This window comes from Micromys minutus, assembly GCF_963924665.1.
Source record: "Micromys minutus genome assembly, chromosome: 3".
NCBI lineage: Eukaryota > Metazoa > Chordata > Mammalia > Rodentia > Muridae > Micromys > Micromys minutus.
In genome coordinates, this window is record NC_137972.1 from 55,783,832 (window position 1) to 55,805,874 (window position 22,043).

Sequence of the window (22,043 nt, forward strand, 5' to 3'; positions counted from 1 at the left end):
GCTTCTCAGGAAAGGCATCATGTCCCCTTGATGCCCTGCACCTGGTATCAGACCTGCCCATTACTCTTTGGTTATTCCCAGGGATTCTCAGCCACACTGGCCTCCCTCTACAAACATGTTAGTAGCCTCTACCCCAACAAACCTCAGACCCCAGAGGAGGTCCAGCTGTCCTCTTTCTTCTCCCCATACTCCTGTCCTGTCCATCCATCTCCCTCTTTGTGCCTCTGCTCAAAGCCAACTCTGGAACCTTGAGATATTGATCATTCCTGCCCACACAGCAAGTCCCCCTCTCTTCTTCTCTGTGCCTTCTGGTTGTACCCACTCCCGCCTTAAACACAGCCTTTGTCTACATGCAAGCTGCAGATGTAAGATATGTGGAAGGAAGACTTCTATTGGCTGCCCCCCAACTTGAGGCTATTTCTTCCTTTGTCCAACATGACGGTTTCTGAAGTGGCTGGTCCTGTAGCTCACCTGCTCTCTTCCTTCACATCGCCCTCTCTGGGCCCTTCTCCCACTCTGGGCATTCATAGGACCTGGGCTGCCACGAGCTCTGTTTCTTCCCCCAAATTTTGTAGGCCTTGCCCATCCTGCCTTCCCCAGCCTTGTCCCCTGCTCAAGGAGAAGCTCCTTGTAGCTGCTAAATACTTACCTTACCACTTCTTACAGCCTCTGCAGATTGATGACGACTTCTGTGGGCAGGACTTCAACCAGCCACTGGGGGGCACGGTCACCATCGAGGGCACACCCCTTTTTGTGGACAAAGAAGATGGCCTGACTGCCGTGGCTGCCTATGACTACCAGGGCCGCACCGTGGTTTTTGCTGGCACACGTAGCGGCCGCATCCGCAAGGTCAGGCCTGTGTGGGCTTGGAAGGGCCACCCCTGGATGGTGTGTTTGTGTGTGTTCAGGTCCTATCCAAGAGAAAAAAAACAGATTTTCTCTGGCAGGGAGACTGAGTCTGAGCATGAGGTGGGTAGATGCATGCCTCTGTGCCAGGCCCAGTGACCTTGAAGGGCTCAGATGTCTGGGAGCCTCTGAAAGGCTCCCTTCTTTCTGGGCTTCCCATGGGAAGTTTTCCCCTGTCCTCCTGTTGTTTATCTGAAGGCCCAAGGGTAGATGGGGCTTGTGAGGAGTTGGGTGCTTCCACCTTTCCTATGATTGGCTTTGTTCTGCTGCACAAGATTTTCAGGGCCACTGTACAAAAGCCTGGGTCCTAGAGGCTTGGGTGTTTAGATGCTGGGGATGAGAAGCTTGCGTCAGTGTTGGGCTAGGCAGGACTATGCAGCCCCCCTCCCCATTCGGCCTTTCTTTCAGCTCTGGGGGATCTGGTGTCTGCTGAAGCAGCATTCTGTCTCTGCCAGCCCCACTCCCACCCACCATGCAGCAAAGCAATGCCAAGGCCAAGGTCAGGACAAGGGGAGAGTGCCACCCTTATCAAACTGTAGCCTGCCTGGTGCCCAGGGAGGTTGTGACTTAGTGTCCAAGGGCCCAGCTCAGGCCTTGGGATGGCCCTGGTTCTATGCACTAGCCTGTTTGGTTTCTAGACTCTTCTTTTTTAGAACTGGTTGGACAGGGTGGACTTCCAGAGGCCGTGGATTGGCCTGTCACTGGAAGGGCAGTGGCTGGGTCTAATAACACTGAGAGGTAGAGTTGCCTGGGTACCCAGAGGACCATCAAGCAGGGCCAGGAGATGAAATAACAGCCGAGAGCTCTTGCTGACACCCCATCCCCAACCTGCCTCCTTGTGTGCTCGTGGGTGCAACTGGGCCCAGGACCACAAAGTTCTGACTTCTTCTCATTCCTGTGGGAACCACATCCCAACCTTGCCTGTTCTCTGGGAAGTCCCCAGTCTCAGTGTCACCATTGTAAGCTGGGGTGCTGCTGGTGGTCTTGATGCCTTGGGACCTGAGCTGGTAATTGAGGGGTTCAGGGTAAGCAAGGAATTCTATGGATTCTGTCTTGTAGAATAAGCACCTTCTCAGTGGAGGTGGGTGGTTGGAGCAGCTCAGACCAGGCCTCCAGTGCATTTGGAGCCCTGACTTGTTTGTTGTGACTCCCAGCTAGTGTAGATGTGCCCAGGAACGCCAGTATAGCCTTTTATGTAACTTAGTGTGCTTCAAGGAGGTCCACGGACCTGGGGAGCAACTGAGTTAAGTCAGTTAAATGTGTGTTGAGAAGGATTATGGAGGGTAGGGTGCCTGAAACCTAGAAACTTTCTCTTGTGGTTCTCTAGTGCCTACCTCCCAGCTAGAGATGGGCTTCTGGAGTTTGGAGTGCTCCTTTTTGATGTCCTGTGGACTGAGGGGGTGGCAAAGGAAGCTAGGAGAACGGGTCTCTCCAGTCCTGTCTCGCCTGGCTGCCTCCTGGGCCCCAGGGGCCCCTTTGGTTCCAGGCTTCAACTGGTGAGCTCAGAGCATACCTGTTCCCCAGAGTCTTGGTTGGCAGTGCTCCCACAGAGAGGAAATGGAGTCCTGGAGTATGGAACCTTAGAGACTGTCCATGAGCAGAGGCTGCATTGTGGGTGACACCCATGGAGGAGCTTGAATTCCCAGCCCTCTCCCATTCCTTTCTCCTACCTGCCATCTCTCCCATACCTATGCTGGTGGGTAGGCAGGTAGGAGTGGAGTCCCCTCTGCTGCTTTGAGGCTGTGTTTAGACAGTCACAGTCCAGCTGAGGAAGTGGTCTGAGTGACCCTTTACTAGCCAGTGTCCTCCTCAGGCCCACCAGAGCCTCACCTGTGACTTAGGCTCCTTGCATTCCTGGGTGCATCTGGGCTAATTGCTGCTCTTGAGTGGATGAGGCCTTTCTGGGGTGTAAGGGGTGTAAGCTGTGTGTGGGGGAGGGTATGAAGTTGGACTGACATTTTGTTTGGAACTCTGGTTAAACTGGGTGCACCTGAACCTTTCCACCCAGTCCACTTGTCCCAGTCGTGGGAACTTAGGAAACAGTTCAGCTGGCATTCCGGTCTTATCGATCATCTTTTGTTGCCAGTGCTGTGCAAGTGAGGTGTTTCTGAAGGTTTGTCAGCTCTCTCACTGGCTGTGAGTCTCTCTGAGCCTTCTCTCTGCTCAGTACTTCTCCAGAGCCTGACAAGCTCCCTTGCTGTGAGCATGTGCTGAGTGCTCTTGTGACTGACTCACCAGAAGCCTCAACAATTCCAGCATCTGTTTCACAGATTGGGAAACTGAGGCACAGAGCAGTCATGTCACATGACTCTAGGACCCTTGTCTTCCCCCTCCCTCCCTCCTCTCTTTAGTGGGTCCTTGGAGGGTGACTGGGACCTAGCAGGGGTCTGAGACCCAGGCTATGCTTCAGTGATTCGGAGGAGCCCCTTCCTTGCTGTTCTTTCTGTTGCTGGTTTCCAGGACTGCATCCCAGGCTGCTGTGGTGGCCTTCGAAATTGTCCCTGGGAGTAGGGTGGAATCCCCACTACCTGCTGGCCTGGGTTGGAAATGCCTGAAACTCCCACTGCTGGGCCTGGGGCCTGGTCCACCACCAGGCAACAAGATTCCCACAGCTTGTACTTTCCCAGGTCATGGCCCTGACAGATGGGCAACTTTCTGTGGTCCCCCATTCAAGCCAGTACTAGCCTGCTGCCTGTGGGCTGCAGGCCACCTCCTGCATCTGGGCTTTGGAGTGGCCTCCTGAGCCCTCTTGTTTTTATCCAGGCTCCTCCCACCCCTGAGGCTTCTGGGCTCTGCTGACTTCTAACTGTGTGCAGGGGTGCTCATAGCCCCACCTCCTCCCCAACTCTCAGCACTGCTTGTTGGAACCTGGACTCTGGGGACCCCAGGCCATTGCCTGACCTAGGGCAGTCGGGCTGGGCAGGCCCCTCCCCTCTTTCCCAGGCCTGGGACTTCCAGGGCTTTAAAAAGCATCTAGGGAGCTCCAGAGACTTGCCTGGCCCTAGGCCAGGCCCTGCCAAACGTGTTGTTGTGTAAAATTGTAGCGATTAATTTAAGACCTGCCAACTTCAGCTGCTCAAGGCTGGCTGGGGTGCCCCTGCCTCCCCCTTCTCCTCCAGAGCCCTGCCTGCCAACATGACCCTCCCCCAAATAGAGGCCATCTCTCTAGAATGCCCCTCCCAGCATCCTCCTGGGCTCCAGAGCCCAAGCCCTGTGAATAGCTCCCCCTACAGCCTCCAAAGAACCATTTCTTGCCTGAGTTTGCAGTTGCAGGCCTTGTTTGGTCCTGCAAGATGGCTCAGTTACCTCTACAAAAACTGCCAAGTACCTGCTCCAGGTTATTGCAGAAACCTGGGAAGAAAGGGGTACCCAGGACAGTAACCCTCTCTGCTTATACTTAGGGCTGAGGTCCAGCCAGGTCCTCTGGTAAGTGTGCCAGGTGGAATATAGCCTCTTTTGCTAGGGCATCTTTTGTTGTTTTTATTTTATTTTTCTAAGATAATCTTTCTCTCTCTCTCTCTCTCTCTCTCTCTCTCTCTCTCTCTCTCTCTCTCTCTCTCTCTTCCTCCCTCCCTCCCTCCCTCCCTCCCTTCCTCTCTCTCTCTCTCTCTCTCTCTCTCTCTCTCTCTCTCTCTCTCTCTCTCTCTTTGTGTGTGTGTGTGTGTGTGTGTGTGTGTGTTCAATGTTGGCAATTAGCTCTTGTTTCTAGAAACCTCTATAAACTACCTAATGTGCATATGAAGCACTAGTCTGGGGCTAGAGACCCATGCTGTAGCATTGAACAGCTGAGAAAGGGCATCACAGGCCAAAACCGGTGATAGTACTTAGGGAAGGACCTGAGGTAGCACCTGAGGCCACACTCGTTTGTTAAGGGCCTGTTGGAGCCCAGCCATTGAGGAGGTCTACCCTTGTCAGCCAGCCTCTCCTGAAACCTCTTCTTTCCTAGACTTGCATGAGCCCGAGCCTCCCTGTAAGTTGGCCAGAGGCTTGGAGAGGGTGGAAGATGGGACTGGGGTCAGGGTAGGAGAGGGTGGTAGTATTCTAGTTATTTCCCAGTACTACCCTTCTCTCTTGCCCTCTTGCTGCTGTGATCCTTTGGAGCAGGTGTGGCTGTGATGCCCATTGTCCTGCCAGACCATGCTCACAAACCTTGAAGGCCTTCCCCTTGAGCCTGGGCTGCCCCATCTGTGCAGGCATAGATGTCTGTCTCTTCCAAGAGGGTATGCTCCCCAGGGTATTAATCACAGTGTCTCCAGATGATGTTCCGAGGGGTGAACACAGCTCTGCTCAGCACATCTAAAGCACGGAGCAGGAGGGAAGCCTTCAACCGGCTTACTCTGCAGTTCAAGTGTGCCTGTGGCCTCCTTCATTTACAGCTGTAGCTGCTGCTATTAGAGTCTGTGCTGCTGCAGCCTGGCTGCTTTGGGACAAGCAGCCCCGCCTTCCAACATAGGCCCTTGACCTTGGATGGCTCCAGCTTGCCTGCCTTTTTGCCTCTGCTCCCATCCCTGTTAGAGACCCTGTGTCCTTAGAGGCACCCCTAATGGTGCCCATGGTGAAGGCTCACTGGAGGACACACCACCAACATCAGCATCTCTAGAGCCCCTCCCAGGCTCTGCCTGTTCCTGGGATGCCCTGGCTGACCCTTTGTGGCTGTCATTCTGGGAATGAGCTGAGTCATGTGCGTTTTCTTTGTGTGTCCTTCGCTCAGTTGCTGTGAGGCTCATCCTGACCACAGTGCCAAGCTGTGGCCTGCTCTGGGTCCATAAGCTACATACTGTGGGCCACAGGCAGGTCAAGCATGCGACCCTCGGCCTGGCATACTGTGCTTCACGCAATATTGCTCCAAGGACCCAGCCTTTGTGACATAGGTTCTGACAGTGTTGGGAAGAGTTGCTGGGCCCTGATCTTAGTCTTTCTTTCAACCTCTGGACTAATGTCTTGTTCCAAGCAGTAGGTGGGAGACCCTTGGCTCTACTCAGCAGGACCCATTTCTGTTTTCTCTCCCTGCTGATTACCCACCCTGGGCAGCTCTTCTGGGAGCAGTTAGGTTTCATCCATGTCAGGAAAGGCCACAGTAGCCCAGCTCAGGGCTGTCCTAGGAAACATGTACATGAATGGGGAACAGCGGGGCTATAGCACAGAGTCTCCAGGTAGCCTCCAATCAGATGTTCTCTCCTGTAGAACTGCAGGCCTCTGAATTCCTAGTCCTAAGAGGTGAGTGCTGGCCACAGTGATCCACTGTGTGGGAAAGATCACTTCTGGAGCAGGCTATAGCTGGTCCTCACAGCCCTGGCTGTCCTTTGCCTAGAGCTCTAGCCTCTTTGCCCGTATTCTTATATGTGGAATACTGGAACTACTGCCTATACCTGGCCCAATTATAGCTATTGGGCACCTATAAACCATGTTTTGTCATCCAGTTATGGGCAGCTAAGTGCCAGCTACACTTACACTATAAAACTGCCTGGCCTTTGAGAGGTGGTGATCAGGGGTTAGAGGAAGGGCCTTTATGGGAATAGAGGCTGCCTTATATAGCCCTTCTATGACAACCTCCTATAGATAGATAGACTTGGCGGTTTTATTTGCAGGAACTACTATGCTCACTGGATGCTGCTCTTGATCTCCTCTCTCCTCTAGACCCTGTCCTGGAAAGTGAGATCACCCAGTATACTCTCATAAGCAGGGAGGCCAGGGTTAAGTAGTTTGTAGGTTCAGCCCAGGTTGCTATCTTGGGGCAAGCAGAGCAAGGGACCTCCTCTCTTAGGTTGGGCAAAACTGGACAGCCCCCTGCCTCCGGGAAGCTAGGGCGCGTGCCGGCCTTGGCATGCAGCCTGGATAGCCCAGACATCCTCTTCAGCAACCCCGCCTGCCCTCAGTCTGGACAATGGCCCCATTGTTGGCTCAGGGCTGGACGGACAGCTGACCTGGCTAAGCTGTCAGCTGCCTGCCCACCCGCCCTGCAGCAGTTGGCCAGGGCCTTAGAGGTGATTGGAGCTTAGCAGGCAGCCTGGCAAGCCTGGGGCTCTGGCCTTCCCCATTGGTGGCAGCCTCCTCTCCAACCTGACCAGACTCCTCCTGCATGGCTTCTCCTGAGGTGTCCTGGGATACATGAGCAGGGTGCTCCTGTCCATTGGGGAGATCAGAGTCTGACCTGGCTTCTCTCCTTGGTCAGCTCCGATTTCAGGTCCATCGCAACAGATAGGATAGAGAGACCTGAGGCTTGTGAAGCACAGACACAGGAAGGAGAAGACTATGTCACCAAACTAGGATGAGTAGGTGTTGGTGCAGCTTGGGGCTGTGTCCAGGGAGGCTAGATGGCTCCACCACAGCTTCTAGAGGCAATGGGCTGCTCAGGACAGTTACAGAAGATTCTGGTGTCTGGGGAAAAGAATGGAAAACAAGGCAACAGCTGGAGATGGTAAGGATACCCAGGATGCCCCAGCCCATGCCTTCCCCTGTTCTGCCAGTTGCCCAGCTGCTTTGCAAGGGGTTGCCAGAGCAGCTGTCTCCAGGTGGGTGGCCCTGGAGTGGACAGCTGTGGGTTGAGCCATTGGCACGTGGGCTCTCCTGCCCTGTCAGTGCTGCCCTGCTCTTATTGTCCTGGCCCTGTGCCTACTCTGCCTTCTGAAGCTCTTCTTCTGCCCTCTTGGGATGCCCTTCTGGCAGGCTCCCCAATGTTTCAGGGCAAACTTTGTCCCCAGTTACAATCAGGTGCCTAGGACTTGGTTGCCGTCTGTATGGTTTGTGACTAGCTTGATGGGGTCCAGTGTGACCTGGGACCATCATTCCAGTCAGGTGTCCCTCATGTTTCCACATAAGGGCCCGTGTGTAAAAGTGCACCTGGGGGGCCCCATCAAATGCATGTATACACAGTGACCACCATTACATAGGTATATACAATGGGGACCCATCACACATATGTATATATATAGGGACCCCATTATATATACATATACATTTATAGACAGGTCCCATCACAAATGTGTATACTGGAGGATTTGAGCATCTGGTTACTCCATCAAACAGGTATATACAGAGACTTCATCATATGTGTGTATATAGGATTCCCCACTACATGTGCTCACATAGATCCTATCAAACATATGTACATGAGGACCTCATCATACATGTGTATACAGTTTCCCTTTAAACATATGCCCTTAAGGACTCTGTTATGCATAGTCCCAGGAACTATATACACATGTATACAGGAACCCATTACATATGTATGTATGGAGAGCCCATCACATGTGTACATAAGCTTTACTACACATATCCACGTGCTCACACAGGGACTCATCATATGTATACAAAAGGACATCACAGATAAATTCAGAGACTAGAACATGTGTGTACACACATATACCCCATTATACTCTTGTATTCAGAGGCCATATCATCACACACATGTACACATTGAGACCCTATCACACATGTGCATATAGGAATCCCATCATTGCATGTGTGTCCATGACCCTTGTCCTATGCGTGTACAGAGAGGCCCCATCAACTGGTATACACAAGGACCTATCATGGATACACCCATTGCATATATGATTACAGGGTCACTATATGTATACATACATATAGGAGCCTATTCCATGTGTATACAGAGGGACTTCATTACCCACATGTGCACATAGATTCCATTAGGAATGCACTTAGGAACTATACTATACTATACACCCAGGGCCCCCATTATACATGCACCTAGGGACTCCATCACATACATGTGCACACAAGGATCCCCATCATGCATGCAACTAGAGAACTTCATCATACACATGTTGTCACAGGTGCCTTGTATTTTCTGATTTTGAGATAAAATAACCTGACAAAAACAATTAAGAGGAAAGGGGTTTATTTTAGCTCACCATGTGATAGAGTCCATTGTAATAGGGAAGACATGGCAGCAGGCAGGCAAGTGGACCCAGACTATAAACCTCAAGGGCCACCCCCCAGTGATGTACTTTTAACAAGACTCCCACATCGAAAAGATTGTACGGTTCAAGCAGCTGAGAATGAATACTTTTAAACACATGAGCCTATGGGGGGCATTTCATGTTCGAAACATAAGCTCCATCATCACATATGTACCCAGGGACACTGTGACACATGTGCACACTGATATGCACAAAGACCATGTCTGGCCTGAGCAGGGCTTGGCTCAGAGCATAGTGCTGCTACACACTGAAGTCTATAACCTCCCTGATGCCCACACTTCCTCTAACTCAGGAATGGTTTCCACGCTTTTCCAGTGGCCCCTCCCCAGAGTTAGCCTCTACTGGGCTGTGTCCCTAGGACCTGGTTGTGCATGTGGCCCATTGCTGGGCAGGTGGATGGACAGTTGGGCTCATGTGCCCCCAACTGCAGCTGTCAAGACCACCTGTCCCAGTCAATGAAGCTGGCAGGCTGGGGGAAGGGCATCTTTAGCCTGGGTGGTCTGTGATCCTTTCCTATGGACTGCTCTCTGCTCTGACTTGTTCCTTTACTGCATGCCTGGTGACAGGCAGGATAGGGCTGGGGGTTCGGTGGTCATTGTGGAAGGAGAACCTGTCCAGGGCACCCTGCATGCTGAGTGCAAGGCTACCAACCAGGAGTGAGGAGGATGTGGGGGAAGTCTAGGGTGTGGGGGAGTAGAGTCATGGCTGTGTTCTTGGAGGCTTGGAAGACATTGGTCTGTAGTTCTCGGTCTCCTGCCCACTGAACAGGCTTGTTTCCTGGCACCTGTCTCAGGCAAGCTTTTCTGTCTCTGTCATTGGGGGTGGGGGAGACATGATTCATTCCCATTTGGCCTAGGTGATGTGAGTCCAGCCTTGTCTCTGACTGCAGTGCTGTCCACTTAGTGTAGCGGTGTGGGCTGGCTTGATATGATCTGCTCTAGCAGTCATCCAGACCTGGTTCCCTACCCTTCCCTGGCATAGCTAGGCTTTATAGGTTAGGGTTAGTATCCTTGCCAGCTCTAGGGGTACTGGACTGTTTGGCCCCTTTCTGCCTCAGCTAGCTGTTTCTACTTGTCCATCAAGAGGCCAGAGGAATAAAGTTTGAGCAACTATTGGCTCAGCCCCTGAAGGCCTCCCAGGACCTTCCCACTTACCCAGCTCCTCCCGGTCTGGTTTGACTTAAGCCTGTCTTGGTGGAGCGGCAGCTGAGCGGATGTGGTGGGGGGGGGGGTGGCCCAGGCTCTCAGGAATGTGACCCTCCCCCTCTCTCCCAGCCAGCAGTCTCTTGGCCCAGAGACACAGGCCCCACCCTGGCTGGCCCCTCGCCCAGCTCCTGACAGAGCTAGCCTATGGTTGGATGCTTGGTTTTGCTGCCCTTGCTACCCCCAGGTCTGCTCTGTCTTCTTACTGGAGGTACAAAGAAGGCCAAGCTCACTCCAGCCTTGCACCCAGAAATAGAGAGGTAGGCCAGATGGGTTAGAAGCTGGAGGTAGATTCTAGGCTGCCTTAGCTGCACAGTGGATAAAAGCGAGCTGCAGGTCTTGTGCCAGGAGACTGTGCCCGGGCCCAGCTGAGCTGGGCAGACCCGCCCCATGAGTCCCATCTTGAAAGCCCCCATGGGTCTCTCTGTTAATTAAATACATTTGTTTGGTAAAAGCAACTAAAAATACTTGCAGTACCAAGGCTGCAGGAGAGGAGCAGGCTAATTAGCATTTGGGATCTAAACTATATTTCTGTGCTGATGAGATCCCCTTCTCCCTGCCACTTTCTTGCTGGGGTATCCCTCATTCCAGGACACCAAGGCTGGCCTTGGCCTCTCTGTGTGAGCCCCTGGTCTTGTTCCTCGACTATACTGATCACAGGGTCTCAACCTGCCCTCTTACCTCAAACCTGCTTTCTTTCACAAACCTCATGGTGGCTCATGAAAGAAGTTTCTGCCTGCCAAGGTTCCTACAGCTTGGTGGTACGAACTGTACCTCTTGTGTACCCTACTACTGAGTTTTGGTGTCTGGACTGGTAGAGGAACCAAGGCACACCCACCTGTCTAGTGTGTCTGTCCTATCTCTCTGTTCTTGGGGGTGAACTGGATCAGGGACAGTGAACCGTGTCAACCTCGGCTCATTCTGAACTAGCATGGTTCTTCCAGGACTTTGGTGGGAGGTGTTTGTTAGAGGGCTTGGACCCTTTACATCAGGTGAAATGGGTCTAGGATGGAATGTTGTTGGCCTGCCTCATTGAGCACCCTTTGCTACCACAGATTCTGGTGGACCTTGCAAACCCCAGTGGCAGGCCAGCCCTGGCTTATGAGAGTGTGGTGGCTCAGGAGGGCAACCCTATCCTGCGTGACCTGGTCCTCAGCCCCAACCGCCAGTACCTCTATGCTATGACGGAGAAGCAGGTGGGTACTGTTGGCTACTCAACCATGAACTTTTAGGGTGGCTGTGGTAGGATCCCCAGTCAGAGAACCCAATCATAAGGAAACTGAGGAATGTCTTGCCTGGAATCATGAGGCTGCTTTTTCCCCTGGATGCATCCTATGGACTATATAACCTGACATGTCACTCTATGGATAGATGGGCAGTGGATCTGTTCTAGGAGGTATGGCTATGCGGGTGCCATGCCATCCATGTAGCTTGGTATGGAAGGTCCTCTTTCCCTGTGACCTCTAGCTATGGAAGCTGGTACTTGGGTGACTATACTGTCTAAGCACAGGTGCCTTTGGAGGATTGAACTGGGACACTGGGCTGGGCTTACCTGGCTCAGGCTCTGGTTGTCTGTAGTGTGCTGTAGCTATGTCCTTGGTGAGACATGGCCAGCCTGGCTTGCCTAGGTCTTCAAGGCTTCATTCTCATGAGCCCTGCCTTACCAGTTTGTTGCTTATTCCTGCCCTTCTATGTAAATTGGTGTCTCTATGGCAGATGATTGAAGTACAGATAGTAATTGGAAGGAAGAAGGCAGGATGCTAGGCTTTCTGGTCAGCTCTTGCTTCTCCTCTGCAATCCTTCCTGGTTCTGCCTCTGGGTCCTGAGAACTGAGGAGATCCAGAGTTGGCCTGCCCCTCTGAGTACCACTGGGGTTGGCCCCAGTCTTTGACCAAGCTGACAAGTCTCCATTCCTCAGTAGTCCAGGGCAGGAAGGAGTCCAGACAGGTAGGAGATGAAGTGTGGTCACAGCTGTAGGTCTCAGCTAGCTGCTTGCCTTGGACCTCTTGTCCTGTTGACCCACTTGGCTGAGGCAGGGTGACCCAGCCTGGCTTTTGAGTACACTTAATTCCTTCAGGATGGGCCGAGAGCCTGAGATGAGCCTAGACAGACCTCACACTATGATCCTTCCTTAGGTGACGCGGGTGCCAGTGGAAAGCTGTGTCCAGTATACTTCCTGTGAGCTGTGCCTGGGGTCTCGGGACCCCCACTGTGGCTGGTGTGTCCTGCACAGCATGTGAGTCTGGGAGGTCTGGCTTGAAGTTGGGTGACATTTGGCCTAGTGGCTCCTAGAAGCCTGCTGTGTGTGTATCTCAGATACTCATAGCTGCCCTAGGTCTTATTTGACCCCACCAACAAGTGATGGGAATATTAGGTGGGGACAGAGGAATCGATGCCCTCAGCCCAGGTACTCCTCTCCAGTGGCCCTGGAAACTCTGGACCTATAAACCCAACCAGGGCATATTCTTCCTGCAGCTGCTCTAGGCAGGATGCCTGTGAGCGGGCAGAAGAGCCCCAGCGTTTTGCCTCTGACCTGCTGCAGTGTGTGCAGTTAACTGTCCAGCCACGCAATGTATCAGTCACCATGTCCCAGGTGCCGGTGAGTGTGGCTGTTGGAGGTGACTGGGAAGGAGCAGTGGGTGGAGCAAGTGGAACAGGTAACCACTTAGCTATTCCCTCCACCATGGCCAGCTCGTGCTGCAAGCTTGGAATGTGCCTGACCTCTCAGCTGGTGTCAACTGCTCTTTTGAGGACTTCACAGAGACTGAGAGCATCCTGGAAGATGGCCGTATCCATTGCCACTCACCTTCTGCCCGGGAAGTGGCACCTATCACACAGGGTCAGGGTGAGTGGGTACTTCACCTGCTTGGCAATAGCAGGTACAGGAGGAGTGTGAAAAGCAGGTGGTGTGTGGAGCCAGACAAAGCTTCAGAAGGGGTGGATGTGGGGAAAGCCTGGTGGTGGTTTGAGCATGTTTCTGCCTGCTGTGGTCCATGTTCAGTCAGTGCTTGGCAAGTAGCACAGTGAGTCCTTTCAACCTTCATGAGGGACCCATGTTCTGATTCCTTTGTGGCCAATTAAGGAAGGAGCATCAGCTACCTGGGATAGGCTAGAGGAGTGATGGGTTATACCTGGGCTGTCTCTGCGGGTGTCGGGTCTGTGGCCTATGGCCTTGATGGCTTAGCCTTCATGTTCTACAGGTGACCAGCGGGTGGTGAAGCTCTACCTCAAGTCCAAGGAAACAGGAAAGAAGTTTGCATCTGTGGACTTTGTCTTCTATAACTGCAGTGTTCACCAGTCGTGAGTGTCCCTAGATCCTGCCCTTGCTGCAGTCGCATTCCTGTGTTCTTGCTGCAAACACTTCTTTGCAGGTCTGCACTCCTGTAGCTGACATCCATTCAAGCAGATGGGTTAAGAGGCTGTACAAAAGCAGCCTGCTGGTTAAAGAGCTAGCTGGGCAAGGCCCTGAGGGCAGCATGGAAGGAGGCTGTGGCTGGTATTTCAGTGCCTATGGAGAGCTGTTTTAGGAACTGGGCAAAAGAGTGAGATATAACTTTTGAAAAACCCTGCTGGCCACCAGAGTGGGCATTGATCTTGGCCATTGTAGAACCCAGACATGACAACTCAGTGTGTGTTGACTGTGGGACTGAAAATAGTTGTTGCACAGTACAACACCCAAGCATTGGCTTCTGCCTAGTTCTTGGGACTTCTGGGTGGGCACAGGTAGTTGGGCAGGGGCAGCGTTGTTTGGTTCTTCCCAACTTGGCTGTGAGCATGTGGCTTTAGTACAAGGAAGCTGGGGACATATTAAAGTCTATTACTAGCCAAAGAACTTGTCAAAAGAGGGTCCTTAGAAGGTCAGGGCAAGGGTGGGGATTTCAGAGAGAATTTTATCAAGCTTTGCCTGGGACATGGGGTTGGCTGGCTTTTCAGTCTTGTTTTCATTTATTGAGAGACTCCCAGGGCTTTCTTGGAGTTGTCTTCAAGAGCAAGGTGACTAGAACTCTGTAGGGCAGGGAGGTATATTCTGGAGGCCATGTGGCTGTCTCTGCAAGGCCCCAGGATTGTGAGATGCACATTGAACATCTCCTACCCAAGGATAGGACAGGCAGACGTGAACTGAAATCTGAGCAGTTAATGGAACCACTCCCAGCATATACCAGTCTGAGCTCATTTAAGTGGGAAGTGTGACTTCTGGCATACTCAAAAGTACATTCTGGTTCTGTCATGGTGGCCAGGGGTCTCTGCAGTGACCAGTACTGGGTTGAAGAGGAAGAGAGTCAGAGGAGGTAACACCATTCTCATTGAGGCTTGTGCAACAGGCAGCAGGTCTGGTGACCTTCTTTGCAGGGGCAGCCATTGCAAAGGCCCTGAGGTGACACCCTGAGGAGAAGCAGCACCCTAGGTCCTCATGGTAGAAGCACAAGGAAGCACAACTCCCTAACTGTCCCATTTCCTCCCTGCAGCTGCCTGGCCTGTGTCAATGGCTCCTTCCCCTGCCACTGGTGCAAATACCGCCATGTTTGTACCAACAATGCGGCCGACTGTGCCTTTCTGGAAGGCCGTGTGAACATGTCTGAGGTAAGGCTGCATTCAAGGCCTGGAGGCATCAGAAATACCAGTGACCCTTGGTACCACACAACAATACCCATGGGTGGCTAGGATGCCAATTGTATATACTATGAGGTGTAACCAAGGTGGGAACAACTTCTGAATGTCATAGCCTGAGGCCAAACTGGAACTGTTTGCTGGTGGCCATGGTTGTCCTTTGTAGTCCTTGGGAGATAGAGGCCCTGTGGTAGCTTGTGCCAGAGCAGTCTGACCAGCATGTTTCAAAATAATTCTTTTCCCAGGCTGGGAGGGAAGTTAACAGTGGAACTCTGGGGGTTTCTGAAGCCCCATAGTAATTGCTGCTGCGTCTGACTGTAGGAGTAGCAAGCCACTTCCGGAACCTACGACATCCTGGGCAGACAGGCCTGCATGGATGGGAAGTTGGTCCATGTTGGTGTGGGGCTGGGACTTAAATCAGGACCCATTCATTTCACTGTGAATACTGTGCTGGGTTTAGGAAGGGGAGGCCATGAATTCTCTTGGGTCTGTGGGAGCTGCAGCCAGACTGGACTTATCTGGAAAGCTCAGCAGAAGGTCGTGTGTGAGTGGGGCCCTATGAGCTGCCCTCCTCTGTCCCTCCTTCCTGCATCCCCCCATCATCCTGCTGCTTCCTGGACTGATGTCTCCTAGGACAAGGTGGCATTAAAAGGCAAGACCCTGGACCTAATGGTGATGGGGGCTGTGACAGTGGGTAGAGCAGGGGACATGATGGTGGGGCAGTGTTTCTAGAAGGGTAGCAGTCAGAAAACTGGACCACAGTATCTAGGGTAGAACGTAGGAGCCAAGTCAGGGAGGGGCCTTGGGACCTGGCCAGGGCTGGCCTGAGGCCACTTCCAGAGGCCTATGCAGTCCCAGAGACAGCTATGTGCTAATAGAAGGCAGGAGAGACCCCTGTTGGTGGCTCCTGGAGCCAAGGTGGTCCAGTTTTCTTCTCTGGTGCCCCTCTAATCCTGCTCTGAGTAGCCCATCACCTCCAGGAAGTTTTATTAACAGGAAACTCCCTGGAGTGGCAACCCACTAAGGTTCTCATACTCACACAGCAAAGGTATTCAAGCAGCCATGGCATTCTGGGTGGGATGGGCAGCATAGAGCCTGATTTGTCTGCACAGGGAAGGGTCTTTTGGGGAATGGGTTGATCCCATGTGTGCATGCTCTTCTTTAGTTGCAGCTTTGTATGGAAGGTCAGCAGTGTTAGACATATGCCATAAACACAGCATACTCAGTGGCAGGCAGCACACTCATCTCCATGCCTCTGACTCTGGGGAACCTCATACAGATTCACAACAGTCTGTGACTTTCTGATGCAGAAAAACCTGTAAGCACTCGCCTTGCTGCCCTGTACTCGGGGCTTGCTGAACAGGTAGTGAGATGGGCAGCCAGCATGGGGTGGTAGGCCCTAGAAGGAACCTCACAGAAACGTCATCAGAGCGCACACTGACAGTCCTGGGGGCCTGGAATGCCCTAGTAGTTCCACATTCTGACCTTGATGTAGGGGTGGAGAGTACCCTTGCTAAGCCCTAGGATGACCTCTGAGTTCCCAACAGGGAAGTAGCCTTGTCTGCATGAGGGAAGAGGGCTGTGGTCAAACATCCCCTTGTCTTGGCTACTTCCAGGTTGGTCCTGGAGTAAAGGCATAATCAGAAGCCATAGGCGGGGATACTGGCTTCACTCCACAGTGTTTGCTGCCTGGGGCTGCTGAGAAGCAAGGAATCAGACTTTTCAGGGCTGCTGGTCCCTAAGCCAATAGACCACAAAAGCTCTGTGACCTCCTGTCAGCAGGGCCTGAGGTACAAGTGGCTGGTGGGATTAATTCAGCTTGACCCTGTGTGCCCCATGGGTCCCATTCATCTGTGCCTATGAGTTCTGGAAACCATAACTAGAAGATATGCTGCTTGACTTGGATAGGATACAGAAGGCTAGGTGAGGTAGAAGCTACCTGGGGGTCCAAGCAGGTACCTCACCCATCCAGAATGTGGCTGGCAGACTGAGAGCTAGGAAGACAGTATTGGGTTAGATGGGCAGACAGGAGGATCTGGCTAGGCACCACTCAGCCATGTCTACCCTGTGTCTGCTGCACTCACACAAAGGTATTGCAGGGATCAGTGAGCAATGCTAGGCTCTGGGCCTGGTATGTTGTACTGAGTGGATGGTAAGCTCAGCTCAGCATGGCTGTTGGGGGCTTAGGGGAGGCTGAGACTAAATTGATGTTATTCTCTCAGCTAGGTCCCATCACAGCCTGAGTCTTGGGGTACAGTCACCAAGTACTCCTCAGATGGTATGGAGACAGCAGTATGGATGTGGCTCTATATACCAGTGTCTTCACCAGGGCTGCCACCTCAATTGGGGCTGGTGGCCAGTGAATACATGGGCATCCCACAGTCTTGCTCACTGCGCCTGTCCAGATCTTCTGGGGTCAAACAGTGAGAGGCTGGGTCAGAGTCAGGCTCTTCTGGGCCTTGCCGAGCAGATCCTGGGCCTACATCTTGGGAGCCAAGGCAGTCCCCAAGGACCAGGCCTGTTTTCAGCATCCCTATTTAAAGCTGCGCCACACGCTCCCACTGGGCGTCTTCTCCTGAGACTGCTGCCAGCCATGCTGCAAGCAAGCCGGGCGTTGCATCAGTTATTGTTGCTGAAACCCTGGTCCTGGGGGGACCCTGCTGTTTTTCTACAGGGCCCGGCTAATTTTTACATTTCCCAGACCCCCAGCTGGGAGCCTGTTACCCCAGCACCCTGTCTTGGCTCCTGCTTCAGGTCTTTGCAGCTGTGGGCCAGCTGGGGTACCTGTGGCCCCTAGAGTGAGTAGTGAGGTCCTAGGATATGGCAAGAGTAAAAGGCCAGCCCTGTGCATCGTATCCGGGTTGGAGCAGGACCTGAAGACCAGTGTTTGCAGTGCTCAGATGCATAGTGACACAGGGAACCTGGGCTTTGTGAGCCACCAGACCCAGCTTAGCCAGTGCTTTGCTGTCCTCAGGACTGCCCGCAGATCCTGCCTTCTACCCACATCTATGTGCCAGTGGGTGTGGTGAAGCCCATCACCCTGGCCGCACGGAACCTACCACAGCCGCAGTCGGGTCAGCGAGGGTACGAGTGTCTTTTCCACATCCCAGGCAGCCCGGCCCGTGTCACTGCACTGCGCTTCAACAGCTCCAGCCTGCAATGCCAGAACTCCTCGGTGAGGGAATAGCAGTCGGGTGGGCCTTGTGGGGTGCTCCATGCTTTGGAGTGGGCCATTGCTCACCCAGTCCCAAACCTGGTTTGTTAGCAAAGAAAGGCCAGGATGGCTTATGTGGCCAGGTGGACCCTCGGAAGATCTGAGGGCTCTGCTGGCTTCCTGACCAACACGGAGTCCTTGGGTAAGTATTGGTGGTGGGGCTGCACGATCACGTTGTTCTTAATTACAATAGCTAGTAAAGTGACCATAGCCTGTGTCTCCATCCTTTGGCCACAAAGGAAGACTACCCACACTATGGCCATCTGAAGGTCAGCAGGTGGCCTTGCTGGGTGGGTAGGGAAAACCCATGGAGGAAATCTCATACCTCTCAGTGACATTCCCAAATTTGTCATTGAATTTAGCAAGTCTGGTCCTGAGGACTTTTCTAGAGCAGAGTTTTTTAGAGAACAAACCCTTTCTGGATGTGCATGGGACACCTGAGCTTACATCTTGAGCTCTCCTCTGGCTCCTAACTACTGGCAGGCCTCATTTCCCCTCTATCTAGGAAGTGAATAGCCAGGACAGTGAAATTTTTGGAACAGGCTTAGGCCCAGATTGGCAGAGCATGTGGACACCGGGTTGTTGGCAAGACTGTAGTTGTCCCCACCCAGCAGCCCAGGGCAGGAGTTGGGGTCCAAGTAGACAGCTCTCTATCAAACAGGGAAGGCTACACTCTCCCCTTTCATTTCCCATCCTTCTTTTACTGGCTCCTCACATAACCTTCATCCCACACTCTCTCCTCTGACTCTTATCACCCCTTTTTCTTGCCTCTGCTTCCTGTGTCTCTCCATCCCTGTCTCTGTTGCTCTCTTCTCTGCAGACCCCCATTTATCTTCCCTTCAGCAGTGTTTAACGGGAAGAAAGGGTATCAGGAGATTTGATAGTATCCAATTAAATTCCTTGAGATAAAATAGTGATGAATTGCTGAGCCACCCTTTGAATGCCAAGCTGCATGTCTGGGCCCAAACACAATACAGAGCTAAGGTCAGCTGCAGAAAGTGGGAGGCAACTAAGCCTAGGCCCAGCCCTTGAGAAGGGCTGTTAACCTAAGTGCAAGCTAGCCTGGGGAGAGGTGGAGACAGCACTTATACCCCAGGACAGTGGTCTTTTGACCTATACTCAGGCTGGGGGTCACAAGTACCTCACACCTCAGAAGTCCTGGTCTACTCAGCAGACAAAGAGCTTTCCTGATGTTTTAGGGCTTAGCTAGCCCTACTCTCCTGCACCTCTGAGGCAAGACGGCCCTCCTGTTGGAAGTAGTGTCTGAGATAGCCTGGGAGGATTACATGGAGAAGGCACTTGATGTGGTCTCTTCATGGGTATAAGAGATAGAACTTGGCAGGAAGGAGCAGGGCCATGGAGCTAGAAAAGAAGCCATGTGCAAAAGATGACCAGAAGAGCTGTGTATGTTTTAGTCCAGCTTTCATGTAGGCAAACCCATTCAGTAGTCAGTTTCAGAGATGTTGAGGGGCCCCCACAAGCACCATTGACCTTTCATGTAGCAAGGGGGTGGTGGCCCACCACCCTAAGCATGACCACTGTGCCTGCTTCCAACAGTACTCCTATGAGGGGAATGATGTCAGCGACCTGCCTGTGAACCTGTCAGTTGTGTGGAATGGCAACTTTGTCATTGACAACCCCCAGAACATCCAGGGTGCGTAGCAGGGCTGGTGGCCTGGGTGGGTGGATAGTGTATGGGTCCATGCTGACTAGCCTTCCCGCCATCATAGCCCACCTCTACAAGTGCCCAGCCTTGCGCCAGAGTTGCGGCCTCTGCCTCAAGGCAGATCCACGCTTTGAGTGTGGCTGGTGTGTAGCTGAGCGCCGCTGTTCCCTACGCCACCACTGCCCAGCTGACTCACCAACCTCCTGGATGCATGCCCACCATGGCAGCAGCCGCTGCACAGACCCCAAGATTCTCAAGGTAGGAGCTAGAGACCTAGTCCAACACCTACCCAGCCCCACCCTTGTAAGCCCACCCACTATCTCCTCCCACCTGGCACGGTAGACCTTGCTGTGTCTGCACCAGCCTCTGCCTTCCTGCAGCTGTCCCCAGAGACTGGCCCTCGGCAAGGAGGGACTCGGCTAACCATCACCGGTGAGAATCTGGGCCTCCGGTTTGAGGATGTGCGGCTAGGAGTGCACGTGGGCAAGGTGCTTTGCAGCCCTGTGGAGAGCGAGTACATCAGTGCAGAACAGTAAGGCAGACTAGGGTGGGTGGTGAGAGCTGAGGTGGCCTGGGGAGCTTTGCTGAAGTTCTGAGCCCCACCATGCCCACAGGATTGTCTGTGAGATCGGAAATGCCAGCACACTGCGGGCCCATGATGCCCTGGTAGAGGTGTGTGTGCGGGACTGCTCCCTCCACTACCGAGCCCTGTCACCCAAGCGCTTCACCTTTGTGGTAAGCCCCACCCCACTGCCCTCTGCTTCCTGCTGCCCCCAGAAAGTAGTTAAGGGTACTGCAGAAGTAGGCCTGGACTCATCTCTAGTATAAGACACTGCCCGTGTTGCCCATACCCAGGCTGAACCCAGCCACAAGGGAGTGGTTACCCCTGCCCCCCAGGACTGCCTGTCTGGGAACACAGGGTAAGGGGCCCAGATGCTGGAGTATGCACCTAAGGGGGAATTCCCTCTAATAAGTCATCTTCCTGCAGACACCCACCTTCTACCGTGTGAGCCCTTCCCGTGGGCCTCTGTCTGGAGGTACCTGGATTGGCATTGAAGGGAGCCATCTGAATGCAGGCAGTGATGTAGCTGTGTCCATTGGCGGTCGGCCCTGCTCCTTCTCCTGGTATGGGGTGAGAGGAGTCAGGGGACACAGGGCTTTCCCTCCTGGCTCTGCTGTCCCCTCCTGTTGCCTGGGCAACGGGTATGGAAAACCTGGTTGGGGTGATCACTATGGAAACCTAGAGGCAGGAAAGGTTGCTATGGAGATAGGGGGCCAGCCTCCAGAGTAGGAAGGGGGTGTGGCCTGGCCTCAGTGGGTACTACCTATTACCTAGAAGGCAGTAGCTTCTCCTAAGAAGAGGGGGATCGCTCTCTTACAGGCAAAATAAAAAGTAGTATTTTTTAAAAGTTTAATAGAGAAAACAGACATCTTAACAAAAGCCTTGAGGCTTGAAGTGGATAATTTTAGATTAAGGATGATAATGGAAAGGCCCTTTAAATATTTTCCTGTAGTAATTACCCGTTATCAGACTAATCGCTGGTGTTTGTAGCCTGGAGGCTCTGAGGCCTCCAGGCTGTGGTGATATAGCCAGGGGAAGGCCTCAGAGCAGGTGTTGCCTTGCTGACTGCTAATGAAGGTGACCTGTGACCCCATGCCCCAGGCCAGCTTTCTGTTGCTGGGAGCAGGGCCTTTTCCTGGTGTGTGTACAATAATAGGGAAAGAGGAAGCTGGTTTGTTCAAAGCACTGGTTTGTAGTGGGACTCTATGCTCCAGTCTGAGGAAGGCAGTGCTGACAGGTGGGAAGAGTCAGGTCTGTAGTTTAGTCTCTTTGACTGCCAGAGCAATAGCCTGTCACCCAAAAGCAGTCTTTATTCCAAGCCTGTCAAAGTAGACTAGGATAGCTAGCTGGGCATTGTTAGAAGACAGACTGGGCCAGGGTCTCCTGAATCCATCTGCATTAGAGATTATGTCATTAGAGTATGATGGAGGGAAAGACCAAGGGAGGTGTGCAGCCACATGTAGATAAGACCCAAGGCAGGGAAGGAGAGAGGCCAGTCAGGGTTTAGGGTAGGACCAACACTGGAAGGCACTCAAAGGCCAGAGTCGTCATCCCAGTAGCTACCTGAGAAAGGACCAAGCCTTTCCCTGGGAGCCAGTTCTCAGCACCAGGGGAGAGCTGCTGGTGTATTGACATGCTGCCTCACAGTGCCCTCACCCATCTTGACCCCATCTCAGGAGAAACTCACGAGAGATCCGCTGCCTGACCCCTCCCGGACAGGCCCCTGGCAGCGCCCCTATTGTGATCAACATCAACCGGGCCCAGCTCTCCAACCCCGAGGTGAAGTACAATTATACTGAAGACCCTACCATTGTGAGGATCGACCCCGAGTGGAGCATTAACAGGTGGGAGACCTCTCTGTCCCCCACTGTGGGTGTTCTGTGACAGCCTCCTAAGGTCATTAATCCTGACAAGCAGTGCTCTGGCTAATCTTTGACCCACC

The 22,043-nt window shown here is 53.0% G+C and overlaps 1 protein-coding gene across 1 annotated transcript in view; it reads left to right on the forward strand.

The window, feature by feature from the left end:
• Positions 1-22,043, forward strand: part of PLXNA1 (plexin A1) — a 44,868-nt gene that overhangs the window by 6,764 nt on the left and 16,061 nt on the right. The window contains exons 3-16 of the mRNA XM_080914383.1: positions 667-849; positions 11,107-11,247; positions 12,187-12,287; positions 12,527-12,650; positions 12,743-12,896; positions 13,252-13,351; positions 14,518-14,632; positions 17,634-17,834; positions 19,431-19,527; positions 19,604-19,797; positions 19,920-20,071; positions 20,154-20,274; positions 20,528-20,664; positions 21,778-21,945. Coding sequence (XP_080770509.1) covers positions 667-849; positions 11,107-11,247; positions 12,187-12,287; positions 12,527-12,650; positions 12,743-12,896; positions 13,252-13,351; positions 14,518-14,632; positions 17,634-17,834; positions 19,431-19,527; positions 19,604-19,797; positions 19,920-20,071; positions 20,154-20,274; positions 20,528-20,664; positions 21,778-21,945 — 1,988 coding nt within the window. The remainder of the gene's footprint in view (positions 1-666; positions 850-11,106; positions 11,248-12,186; positions 12,288-12,526; positions 12,651-12,742; positions 12,897-13,251; positions 13,352-14,517; positions 14,633-17,633; positions 17,835-19,430; positions 19,528-19,603; positions 19,798-19,919; positions 20,072-20,153; positions 20,275-20,527; positions 20,665-21,777; positions 21,946-22,043) is intronic.